Below are 13,786 nucleotides of genomic sequence, written 5' to 3' on the forward strand. Positions count from 1 at the left end.
GTAAAAAGAGGCCCGGCCGGGAAAGGAAAAGGTAAAAACTAAAGAACCGACCTTGCTTTTGGATGACCATCTTTGACTATTCCCTTTTTGCATGCAGCCGTGATCAACATTGCAGTGCCAACTCTAGCTAATTAATTGCCTGGCTTAGCTTAGAGAGATCGACATACACTAAACTGCACATAAATCGATCCATGGCTGGTATTGCATGTTAATCTGGAGGCATGCAGGCTACATGCATGAATAATCTAAATGCATGCATGGCATCTTCACTTTGATTTTCTCTTTCTGCTTACACATGTGGATTCCTGGCTCCTATGATTTTGAGTGATGAAGTTATAAGAGTAAGATCTATCAGTTAATTATATACTTTTAAATAGATTTGTTTACTTGCACCAGTCGATTGAAGTTAATGACCAAGCTCATGTGTATTCTCCAAAAGGAAAATGCATGGATGTATGCATTTTAGTCCATTTAGAATGTATAGTATTCACAATCTTGGATCACAATTTTGGTGGAAATACCATCATTGGATTTCTTCAAATATGCATTCACAATCTTGGATCACATGTATATAATTGGCCGCACGCAAACAGAAATGGGAGAATTATATATATCGACCAGACAATATAATTTGGACATATAATAGAAGATTGTCATGAACAAAAGTGGTACAATACACACACAATTAACTTCACCCTGAATGCGAAAAAAAGAGCCCTAAAATAAGAAGAAGTAGAAGAAACACCGCAAGTGATCATGCTAGCTGAACTAGCTAATTAACAATAATAGTTGTCCATGATCATTAAGCAAGCACACAACACCATGCATCCTTATCCATCTCCATGATCGACCTTGTCTAGTTCTTCCATCAACACAATGCACAACAAATGCAAAGCTTTTTCTATATCTCACAACACCCTCCAAGTCCATGCTACCGCTAGTTGTAGGATTAATCTGAGCTCGCCATTAGCTTAGCTCATTCATCACAAGAGATGGTTACCTGTGGCAGCATTGGAGTAGGAGCTTGTGTAGCCAGCACCAGCAGTGAGGTGGTGATCACCACCGTACATGGCGATGCTGCCTGATCTCGGGTAGCATTCTCTCTTTGACGGCATCGCGTGATGAAACTGTTGGTCTCCTCCGTCGTCTTCATGGACGCCGCGGCCATCACCACCGTTGCCCAAGCCTAGGTAGTGGAACATCCCCGGCATGGCCATTGCAGGCGCTGCAGCTGGGGTCAGTGTGTGCTGCTGGTCGGCCATTGCTTGGAAGAACGGGAAGCCTTGCATCTGCTGCACTCTCCACTGCTCCAGCCCGGGCACGGCACCGCCGCCGCCGCCTCCCAGGTAGTAGCCCGCTGGCGAGTCGACCGGGGACGGCTTCCCCATGCCGGAGAAGGTGGAGCCGAGGCTCATGGCATCAAAGTCGGCGAGGCGGAGCAGCGGTGGCAGGAGGCCGGACAGGTTGCCACCACCGCCGTTCTGCAGCATCGCCGGGAGCACGGGAGCCGGGTTGGACATGGTCGTGCAAGCGGAAGTCGTCGATGACGTGGTCGACCCACCCGAAGCGGCGCCACTGGCCGCCGGTGCCCCCGCTGCCGCGGCCGCGGCCGCCTGCTTGGGTTTGGCGCGCTTGGCGTGGCGGCGGTAGCCGCCGCCGACGGGGACGTTGCGGAGCGCTCCGCCGCGGGTCCAGTAGCGGCGGCAGGCACGGCAGAAGTGGCGCGGCTGCGAGAGGGAGTAGTTGTTGAAGTAGCAGAACTTGGTGTTGGCGGAGTCGCAGCGCGGGCACTTGAGCCCCTGCTCCGGCAGCGGCACCCGAGCCAGCCGCGCACGCTCCGACATGGACATGGGCTTCGCCGGCCCCACCACCTGCCCGCCGCTGCCGCCTCCGTCCCCACCTTCAGCAAGCGTCCCCTGCTGCATGATTGATGGCTGCAGGAGCTCATGGTTGTTGCAGCCGCCGTCGCCGGCGCCACCACCACAACTTGCGGCCGCGACCTGCTGGTGGTGAGCATGCTGCTCAAAATCCAACAATGGCATGAGAAGAAGAATCAAGAACCCAAGATAAGATGGAAGTGAACCCAAGAACCAGAATTCAGGCTAAAAAATTGTGCCAAGTATATACCAAATATATGTAAGTGTTTGAATCAGAATATTTAGCCAGAGACCTAGTATCATTCTCCTCTTTGCATCAATATTATTAATACTCCCGAACAACTTTCTCCTCCTCTAACTTTATTTGAGCTTGTGCAAAAGTGAGAGTGAACAAAATCCGGGGAAAAGAAAGGGGAATGAAATTACCTGGTTATCATTCCAGCTCGAGGAATCCAGGAATGAAGGGGGGAAGATCATGGTGTGGGGGTGGGTGGGTGGTGATGTTATCAGGAGAAAGTGAGCCTTGTGCTAGCTAGGGTTTGGCAAGCTCTTGTCTTCTCCTTGCTTTGTGCAGCTGCCGGCCGGCCTTGTGCGTGTGTGTTTCCTTCAATTCTGGTGCGGCTAAAGGTTGTGGTGTTTGATAGAGGCTTGGAGGTAGTGGGAGATGAGAGGGCAAGCTGGCTGGCTAGCTAAGGCTCCTCATGGTCCTCATGGGGCTGGGAAAATAATTATATGGGAATCAAAGGGAAAGGGAAAGAGGAAAGGGAGAGCGAGGGATGAGAGAGTGAGACAGGATTAGTGAGAGTGTGAGGTGGGATGAGGGAGAAAAAGAAGGAAAAGTAGACATGTACCTTCTATGTGGCCCATGTTTTGTGATGTTGTGGCTTTTCTTCCCTGTGGTGTACGTTGAGGCCCGGGGAGGAGGGACACCTTGCTGTTTTTCGTGCAGACATAGGGGTGCAAGGAAAGCCCGGGGAATATGAGCCGCTCGAGTTCGACTCGTTTTTAGATGAATTTCAATAGAACCGACTTGATTTTAAAAAAACCATGGTGCTTGGATGAAATTAAAGACTGCGTCGAAATTGAGCTTCTACGCAGTCTCTACCCTAGTTAAGCTCGATAGATAGTGTATATTATGACATGTGGCCTACATATATGCAAATAAAGTACGACATGTTGATATTCAATCCTAATTTATGGGGAAAATGATTTCTAGGTTGGAATACCATATGAACTTAGGTCCTCAATTTATTTTAGGTTTTCCGACAATATTCATTCAGCGGGAGGAGACATTTCCGTCAACTACGAAGGCATCCGGTGACTTCATCAGTGCCTGCATTCATAGGGATGAGTGTGTGTATGTATGTATGTGAGCATCTGCTTTTGTACAGTGTTAAAAAATGTCGTGTCATTACGAGCCAAGCATGAGGCTATTTTGTGGCTCATACTCCCCTCGCTTAACCCAGGGTTTATGACTAGCTACAAAAGGTGTACTTACTCTGGCTCACTCAACTTGACTTGTTTGCATCCTCAGTGAAACATAGCCTTGTGATGAACAGATTAGCATTTGGGTGAACTCTGTTAATTAGTGGATTCCACTTATTAATAAAGGGAGTATCTAATAAACCTCCATCTTATTTTTAATTCGGTGTCAATCAAATTTATTACCTTTAGTATGTTGTGTAAGACCAAAGAGTGACATAAAAATCATGGCAATGTGTGCAAGATTGAGTTGATCAAACGAACAAAAAAATTCAGGATGATACCGAATTGAAAATCAGCTAGCTGGAAGATAGCAAATGTGTTGATAAAACATCTAGAACACACTTCTTTGTGTACTGTAGAGTTGGTTGTGGAACCTGCCATAACCATGCTATTTGCCGACATAGATTTTGGGAAAACCAAATTTCACCCCACTAAAATATCTTCAAGACTTAATTGTATTATATATGGTGTGGGAATGCTAGCCATCAAGATTTAGAAAGTGTCTAAGTGAAAAAAAATGGATTCCTCCTTGTGCACATTTACTTACCTATATCATCACTATATAGTGTGCCAATTACTTCAAATATTAGCCGTTGGATAGTCCAACGGCTAGGAGATTGATAAATCCGAGCATTATTATCCACTGGATAAGATTTCAACTCACAAGATTCTGCCAGGTTGCCTTTTGAATCCCCAACTCTATCAACTCATGTGTTCCAGAAACATCTATCCCTGTGCTGCTTATCTGATTCTCTAATAAAAAGAGACATAGAACAATTTGGACTCTAGCTAGAGGGGTAAGAACCAAGTTGAGATAGAGATGTATCTTGTCCAATATGATTTCAAGAAAGTATATATATGATGGAGCGTACCATTACAAGGCTAGCTGCGAGTACCACGACCACACGGTGATGTTTTTGTCATAGTTTTGTTCTATTTTGTAGACTTATCTTCTGGGTCATCATGTTCCTAGCATCTTTTGCAGTAGATTTATTATTGTGCATCCCAGGTTTTATATAGGCCGGGAATCTATGCCTTCCTCAAGAATATTGGAAATAATTTATGCAAGTCTCTAGAAGTTGTGCAAGTGAAGTCGAAGAGACAACACGGAGGCCACAAGAACTGAATCTATAGTGGGGCTAGCTAGACATGGCTAGAATAGAGACATGAATCCCACATTTTTGTGACAGTTCTGCGTATGCAACCCAAGTCATTTTCCTAGGCTTGGGCTTTTATTGTTGTAGTTGGCTAGCTCCTCTGTTCATGAAAGACAATATGAAATTATGAATGGTGCATCTTTGACATTTTATTGTCCTCTCCTCCTTTCCTTTGTGTTATATGCAAGTTGGAGAGGAGAAGCATGAACCCCACTGAATTTCGCATAGCTACTTGCAGTGCAGCATCAGAATGCATTCACCTGGAACTCATCAAATTCATCATGGATTGAATCTCCTTCACAAGCCAAGTACATATTTATACAATTAATAGTATTTCGTTTCAATTGTTTTGATGAAACTGATTAAAGTATCTGGACACATGTGATCGACTCTCTCTATATCCGAAAGAGTTAGTATGATCTTGGATTTGAAATGGTGGCTTCAAGCATTTATTTGAAATAAGGATTTCTATTTTCCTCTAAGAGGGGCATTCAATGAGATGCCATAGGAAGGACAAAGACAACCGGCTTTGTATTTCGATGATGTTTCCGTATCATAAAAAAACTTAATACAATTGGATAAATCGATCATGATACATTACATCATATTGATCTAACAAGATGATAAATAAATCCAAAATTGATAGGAAAAAGTAAGGAAGATGAGACTGGTATCATTGATTTTTTTTCTATAATCATATTGAGAGTTACATTTTTAGTCTTATTGCTACTTTGGAGTTGCATGCATGGGATTTACAAAATGAAGACGACCGAATACTAAAGGGTAGACATGACCCTATTTGTACCTCACAGAAACCTATAATTTCTCGCCATCTCAATACATGAAAAACATATATCCTACTTAAAGAATATGTAATTTTCTGTCATCCCAAAGGGTAGACATGACCCTATTTGTACCTCACAGAAACCCATAATTTCTCGCCCCACATCATCTCTTTTTGGTTTGGTCGATTCCTCCCACTAGTTTTCCTTGAGAACCTTCTTAACTGGCCGTATGTCTTATTGGCTTATGAAATCATTTTTACTTTGACAAGTCAATAAATACTACTCCCTCCGATCCAAACTAAGGATCGCAATTTGAACTAAGGTTAGTGCAATCTTAGTTCAAAGCTGCGATACTTATTATGGATCGGAGGGAGTACTAATTCAAATGCCATTTTTTGTACATAAGGGCATCTCCGACGCCTACACTCAAACCGCCACATACGTCTGGACCACGCGGTTTGAACATGTTGTGCCATCCAATGTGGGCCTGTATCAGTCCGCCGAGCGGTCCGGATATACTTTTTCCTGCAAACCAGAGATAAACTATTGGGGCTTTGCGGGCGTCCAGTCCACTGGCACGTCTGCTCCTGATCTCCCTATCCCACAAAAATATCCCACCCGCCTCTCCCGCGCTTTCCATCGAACGCCCCGCGCCACATTCATGCTGGCCGAGAGAATGCAGCGGACGGCATTGAGGCCCGTGATTTGGCCGGATGGGAGGGCGGCGCAGACGGATGCAACCTCTCGGGCGTCGCCGCTTCAATGCAGACACCGCATCCCGAGAAACCAACTCTGGTTGTTGTGACGCATTGAAGCGGACTAATCACCCCTTCGCCTGGCTTGGCAATAACTATTTAAGCCATGTGCTAGTGATGCACAGAGCCGCACTCCCCCTCCCCTTCCCGTCACCTTCCTCCTCCTCGAGCCCAGCGACAATGCCAAAGTCCTGGTTCTCCATGCCGGCAGGCAGAGCCGATGGAAGTTCCTCTTCCAGCGGGTCGTGGCGCCACCGCCCTCGCTCTCCGAGCCCATCTGCATCCACGGCAACGGGCTCTTCCAGCACGGAGGAGATAGTCATCTCTTCTGGCGACGAGGAGGACCAGGAGCTGCAATAGCGGTCCCGTCTCCTCTTAGAGACGATGGAGACCATGACGGAGCGCTCGCTCCATCAGATGGGCCTGGTGCCACTATTGTCGGCACGCGTGAAGGAGAAGCAACCCTTCCCGATGCGCGTTCGCATGAAGCGGGAGCCGACATCCCCACTCTGGCAGATGAAGGATGAACCTGCGGCCCTGCCTTGCAACCGTGGCCTCCACATCAGAGGTCAAGGACGAGCTAGCATCGCCCCCGCAGCACATCCAGTACACGCAGATTGATAGGCCCTTGTGGTCACCACACCACCCGATAAAGGAGGAGCTGCTGCCCGCGATCACGAAGGCTCATAGCCGCAGCCTCCACCTCGGAGGAGGTGGTTACTTGGTGCCTCCGGTCGAGTATCATGGTATCCGAGGCGGAGCATGTGGCGAGGCAGCATGCAAAGTACCGACCAGCACAATGCCGGTCACTGCTCCACGTTCGCCAAGACGTACGTGGCGCCTTAATGGGTCCGCACGACCCTGACCTCGCCGCCGCGTGGCACTCAACCGCTCCGTCACCACCACGGAGACGGCCGCCAGGTGCCTCCACCGCCTTGACAGCGAGCTCTCCAAGATTGGCAAGGAGTGGTTGCTTAGCGAGTGCTTCGCCAACACCGGCAGGGGCAAGGCGGCCATGAGGGCTCCACCGGTGCCGTCGGCAGTGGCCAAGCCAGCCCTCCCGTCCGGTCGTCAAATCGTGTTTATGTAAATCATATCCGAACTTTAATGAAATCCGCCGTATTTACATGAATTTCGTCTGTGCCGTTCAAATAATTGATGAAATGTATGCGGGCAGCTTTGGATGGGCAGAGTCCCGCATAAGTGTCCACGGACAGATGCTGGAGCATATTTATGGGCCAGCCTTGGAGATGCCCTAATCACATTGTGACAATAAATATAGTAAATTATGATTGTTGCTTACACAATATATGTGCCCCCACTCCAACACACATACAATTATCTAGTCATGCAAAACAAATCCACGTGTACTAACATGCAACAAGAAGATAAAGGTAAGTACATAGCTGGATATTGATCATTCAGTAGCACATTGCTGAGCCACTTATCTTCTTAAGAATCCGATTTTTGATTCGTCCTTAATGCTCATATTCCAATGCAAAAGAGAAAGCTTTTCACGCTCATCAGACAAACAGATATAGTGCTACCCATCGTTGTATATTTCTGTATAACGCAGCAAGGTTTCCGCATAAAACCGTGTGTGGGATATGTGTCTCTTTTCCGACATATCTCACGCGGGTCACTTTTGTAGTTAATTGTTACAGAGAACGAGTTGATGTACGCCTATGAGGTTTTCAAGATTGCGTATGAATCTGTTAAATTGCTGCAAGTGATTGTACCATGGGTGCAATTGTGCAAATATGAGTGAAAATATGCATAGAGATGATTGCTTGTAAGATAAATAAAGGCATGGTGCACGGATGAACAAACAGTGAGTATGTAGAGCAGCTGTCATGGTCGTTGAGATTGTGCTGCTTCTGATTTCTAGTTTGGTCCCCAAAAGGAATAAAAAAAAGCAGCACTGCCTCTATTATGCATGTGTGTCTTCGATGGACCTGTCGTTTCTTGTCACCGTGCAGCTAGCTTCCCTGCTAAGCCTACTTTAATCTTCTCAGTAGCAGTTGCTTCATTGAAAAAAAATTAGTTAACTTTTAATTGAAGTCCCTACAGTTTGCAACAGACGCCCCCCCCCCCCCCCCCCCACACACACACACACCACACAAACACACACAAAAATGAAGTCCCGACAAAGAACAAGCTAGGGGAACTGATTCTTGATTAGTTGTTTTGGCTTATTAAGAGATCACCAACTAGTCGGTACATGCCTATGCTCAAAAAAAAAAAAAAAACTAGTCGGTACATGCCACTTTTAGAAAGAAAGAAAAATATTGGGCCACTTGGTGGTCCAAAGCATGCAGCTTCACCTTAGCTGTTAGTTTTTTCTTCTTATTTTGTTTGGTCTTTTATTTTACAGGTATCTAGTTTTGTTATCGTCTTGAAAATTAGGACCATTGACAAGCACATCGTTATGTGCAACAGAAATGTGCAGCGCATGAATGAAGATACAAATAACAAGAGGATATATGCACCTGGTACGCATGTAGCGTAAATCAAGAAGAAAAGTGTCCATGCATATGTAGTGTAAAGGAAAATGAAAATAATAATTAATATATCCAAGTAAAGCAAAATAAGGCTTAATTATTGATGTTCCTTTCTAATTAGCTCATTCATCACGAGTTTTATTCCGGCCGTTTACATGTATTTATAGGAAATTTGTACTTGTAAGATACCCCCTCCATCCGTGAATAAGTGTACGTCTAGCTTTTCTTCTAAGTCAAACATTTAAAATTTTGACCAACTTTATAAAAAGGAGTAGTAGCATATATGACATCAAAGTGATACATTATGAAACTACATTTCGAAATTAATCTAGTGATACTAATTTAGTGTCATAAATACTGCTACTTTTTCCTACAAAATTGGTCAAAGTTTTAATTTTTTTGACTTAGGACGAAATCTAGATATACATCTATTCGCGGACGGAGGGAGTATGCCTATAAGGAATCATAATCTATGCTTTTGATTATTGTTGACCATCTGTAGTAGATCTGCCGAGGACATTCTTGTGACCACAGTGACAACAAGAAGAGTGTGATTGATCATGATGTGCGCTTGTACCTTGACCAATGCCAAGAAATGAATTAGACAGGCGTGCACCACTCTAGTTGAGCTACAACTGCCGGTAGTTTTCCCGTAACTAATATTGTGTACTTTTTTTAGAGAGGACTAATGTTGTGTACTTAACTAAGACATATCAATTGTTATGTCAAAGAGACATGGACATGTGACTTGTGCATTGAGATGTCTTTTGAAGTCCAGAGGAGATTTGGAGCACGCAGGGGCACACGTGCACGCGCTTCGTGGACGCACATCTGCACCACGATTCGGAAACTTGATTTCGCACATTCAGCACATCTTCATGTTCACTATAAGTTTTGTATAGAGGAACTTACAACAGTAGGTGATTATAGTTGATTTTCATTAGTTGTGAAGTTTCGTTGTGCAAAGCTTAAGGTGAACAGAAAGTTGGTCTGGGATGTGTGAAACCAAGTTTCCAAATCGCAACTAAGATGTGTAGTCCACGAAGTGCGTCCCCGTGCCCCTGCTTGCCTTTGCGAATTTCTCCTAGAAGTCATATAGGATACTAAAACTGTAAAGTCTTCTTTATTTTCATTCACAAAAAGAAGACTTCTTGATTTTTTTATGAGTACTTTTTCGCATGGCATATAAGCCTGCAAATTATGGACCAGCTAGTAGCCAAACACATCGACCGACATAAATGAAACATAAAAAATGTTGTTTAATTGTTTGTAAGTATACTTTCTTGTTAATTATGCAGTGATTTCTTACCTATATATATTATAGTTTTGGAAAAAAGTACTGAAAGACGTGTGAATAAGCATAGTTTTTAGGAAAGACCGGTTAAAAGAACATGCGGTGCCCCCATGTTTGGTTTTGGTAATTGATGACAATCTCTATGGACTAATGGTTGCCTTGAGTTATATTTGAAGGTTTTGTCCATAGGCTTTTCTTGGAGTACATGTGTTGGTTTCAAGGAGAGTTTGTGTCGACCAAGGTGCTATTCAAGGAATTACCTAAAGTTTGGTCTTGTGAGAGGTTGATCAAGACTAAGTTAAGGAGTGAATCAAGTTGATCAACCCACAAAGCATAGAAGATGTACCGAGAGGGATCAAGTGATCCCATGGTATGGTAAGCATTGTCAATTACGTTTTGTGTACTAACCCATGGTCTTCATGAGGGTTCTTTGTGGGGTTAGGTTGCGGTGTGCAAGTTCAAGTGGAGCATCATGAAGAGATCAAATGCTTGAAGCTTGCCGTCCTTTGTGGTGACAATGGACTTATGAAGATGTGCGGAAGAGTGGCTCACCCATAGTGGAGTATGGGGGAGCAATCAACTAGTCTTCATCAAGTCAACACAATCAAGAAAGGTTGCGGTGTGCAAGTTCAAGTGGAGCATCACGAAGAGATCAAATGCTTGAAGCTTGTCGTCCTTTGTGGTGACAATGGACTTGTGAAGATGTGTGGAAGAGTGGCTCACCCATAGTGGAGTATGGGTGGGCAATCAACTAGTCTTCATCGAGTCAACCCAATCAAGAAAGGTGGCCCAACTTGAGGGAGTCAAGATCGTCATCATCTAGCTCAAGTGGACCATGTGCAAGGCAAAGGTTTGCCCTTGATAGGTTTTCTATTTTACCGGTCTCATGATGGTGTTGGGGAACGTTGCAGAAAACAAAAAAATTTCCTACGTTTCACCAAGATCAATCTATGGAGTCAAATAGCAATGAGAGGAGAGAGCATCTACATACCCTTGTAGATCGCGAGCGGAAGCGTTCAAGAGAACGGGGATGATGGAGTCGTACTCGTCGTGATCCAAATCACTGATGACCAAGTGCCGAACGGACGACACCTCCGCGTTCAACACATGTACGGAGCGGATGACGTCTCCTCCTTCTTGATCCAGCAAGGGGGAAGGAGAGGTTGATGAAGATCCAGCAGCACGACCGCGTGGTGGTGGATGCAGCAATGATCACAGCAGGGCTTCGCCGAGCTTCTACGAGAGGGAGAGGTGTAGCAGGGAAGAGGGAGGCGCCAAGACTTGAGGTGTTGCTGCCCTCCCTCCCCCCCCCTTTATATAGGCCCCCTAGGGGGGTGCGCCGGCCCTAGGATATGGGATCTTCTAGGGGGGGCGGCGGCCAAGGGGGTGGAGTACCCCCCAAGGCAAGTGGAGGCGCCCCCTCCCCTAGGGTTCCCAACCCTAGGCGCATGGGAGGCCCAAGGGGGGGCGCACCAGCCCACCAGGGGCTGGTTCCCCTCCCCACTTCAGCCCATGGGGCCCTCCGGGATGGGTGGCCCCACCCGGTGAACCCCCGGGACCCTTTCGGTGGTCCCGGTACAATACCGGTGACCCCCGAAACTCTCCCGATGGCCGAAACTGCACTTCCTATATATAATTCTTCACCTCCGGACCATTCCGGAACTCCTCATGACGTCCGGGATCTCATCCGGGACTCCGAACAACTTTCGGGTTACTGCATACTCATATCTCTACAACCCTAGCATCACCGAACCTTAAGTGTGTAGACCCTACGGGTTCGGGAGACACGTAGACATGACCGAGACGGCTCTCCGGTCAATAACCAACAGCGGGATCTGGATACCCATGTTGGCTCCCACATGCTCCACGATGATCTCATCGGATGAACCACGATGTCGAGGATTCAATCAATCCGTATACAATTCCCTTTGTCAATCGGTACGTTACTTGCCCGAGACTCGATCATCGGTATCCCAATACCTCGTTCAGTCTCGTTACCGGCAAGTCACTTTACTCGTACCGTAATGCATGATCTCGTGATCAACCAATTGATCACTTTGAGCTCATTGTGATGATGCATTACCGAGTGGGCCCAGAGATACCTCTCCGTCATACGGAGTGACAAATCCCAGTCTCGATTCGTGCCAACCCAACAGACACTTTCGGAGATACCTGTAATGTACCTTTATAGTCACCCAGTTACGTTGTGACGTTTGGCACACCCAAGGCACTCCTACGGTATCCGGGAGTTGCACAATCTCATGGTCTAAGGAAATGATACTTGACACTCAGAAAAGCTACAGCAAACGAACTACACGATCTTTGAGCTAAGCTTAGGATTGGGTCTTGTCCATCACATCATTCTCCTAATGATGTGATCCCATTATCAATGATATCCAATGTCCATAGTCAGGAAACCATGACTATCTTTTGATCAACGAGCTAGTCAACTAGTGGCTCACTAGGGATGTGTTGTGGTCTATGTATTCACACATGTATTACGATTTCCGGATAACATAATTATAGCATGAACAATAAACAATTATCATGAACAAAGAAATATAATAATAACCATTTTATTATTGCCTCTAGGGCATATTTCCAACAGTCTCCCACTTGCACTAGAGTCAATCATCTAGTTACATTGTGATGAATCGAATACCCATGGAATTCTGGTGTTGATCATGTTTTGCTCTAGGGAGAGGTTTAGTCAACGGATCTGCTACATTCAGGTCCGTATGTACTTTACAAATCTCTATGTCTCCATTTTGAACACTTTCACGAATGGAGTTGAAGCAACGCTTGATATGCCTGGTCTTCCTGTGAAACCTGAGCTCCTTGGCAAGGGAAATAGCTCCAGTGTTGTCACAGAAGAGAGTCATCGGGCCCGACGCATTGGGTATGACTCCTAGGTCGGTAATGAACTCCTTCACCCAGACTGCTTCGTGTGCTGCCTCCGAGGCTGCCATGTACTCTGCTTCACATGTAGATCCCGCCACAACGCTTTGCTTGCAACTGCACCAGCTTACTGCCCCACCATTCAAAATATACACGTATCCGGTTTGTGACTTAGAGTCATCCAGATCTGTGTCGAAGCTAGCATCGACGTAACCCTTTACGACGAGCTCTTCGTCACCTCCATAAACGAGAAACATGTCCTTAGTCCTTTTCAGGTACTTCAGGATATTCTTGACCGCTGTCCAGTGTTCCATGCCAGGATTACTTTGGTACCTTCCTACCAAACTTACGACAAGGTTTATATCAGGTCTGGTACACAGCATAGCATACATGATAGACCCTATGGCTGAGGCATAGGGGACGACACTCATCTTTTCTCTATCTTCTGCCGTGGTCGGGCTTTGAGCCGTGCTCAATCTCGTACCTTGCAATATAGGCAAGAACCCCTTCTTTGACTGATCCATTTTGAACTTCTTCAATATCTTGTCAAGGTACGTGCTCTGTGAAATACCAATGAGGCGTCTTGATCTATCTCTATAGATCTTGATGCCTAATATATAAGCAGCTTCACCAAGGTCCTTCATTGAAAAACACTTGTTCAAGTAGGCCTTTATGCTTTCCAAGAATTCTATATCATTTCCCATCAACAGTATGTCATCTACATATAATATGAGAAATGCTACAGAGCTCCCACTCACTTTCTTGTAAACACAGGCTTCTCCATAAGTCTGCATAAACCCAAACGCTTTGATCATCTCATCAAAACGAATGTTCCAACTCCGAGATGCTTGCACCAGCCCATAAATCGAGCGTTGGAGCTTGCACACCTTGTCAGCATTCTTAGGATCGACAAAACCTTCCGGCTGCATCATATACAATTCTTCCTTAAGGAAACCATTAAGGAATGCCGTTTTGACGTCCATTTGCCATATCTCATAATCATGGAATGCGGCAATTGCTAACATGATTCGGAC

The 13,786-nt window shown here is 45.6% G+C and overlaps 1 protein-coding gene across 1 annotated transcript; it reads right to left on the bottom strand.

The window, feature by feature from the left end:
• Window positions 1–596: 596 nt before the first annotated feature.
• On the bottom strand, window positions 597–2,647 carry LOC123187126 (dof zinc finger protein DOF2.4). The gene is made up of 2 exons (XM_044598907.1): window positions 2,304–2,647; window positions 597–2,018 (listed from the first exon to the last, which is right to left on the bottom strand). The coding sequence occupies exons 1-2, from the start codon at window positions 2,352–2,354 to the stop codon at window positions 984–986; spliced, it is 1,086 nt and encodes a 361-aa protein (XP_044454842.1). The 5' UTR covers window positions 2,355–2,647; the 3' UTR covers window positions 597–983.
• Window positions 2,648–13,786: the final 11,139 nt, after the last annotated feature.

Source organism: Triticum aestivum, chromosome 1A, assembly GCF_018294505.1.
Source record: "Triticum aestivum cultivar Chinese Spring chromosome 1A, IWGSC CS RefSeq v2.1, whole genome shotgun sequence".
Taxonomy (NCBI): Eukaryota; Viridiplantae; Streptophyta; class Magnoliopsida; order Poales; family Poaceae; genus Triticum; species Triticum aestivum.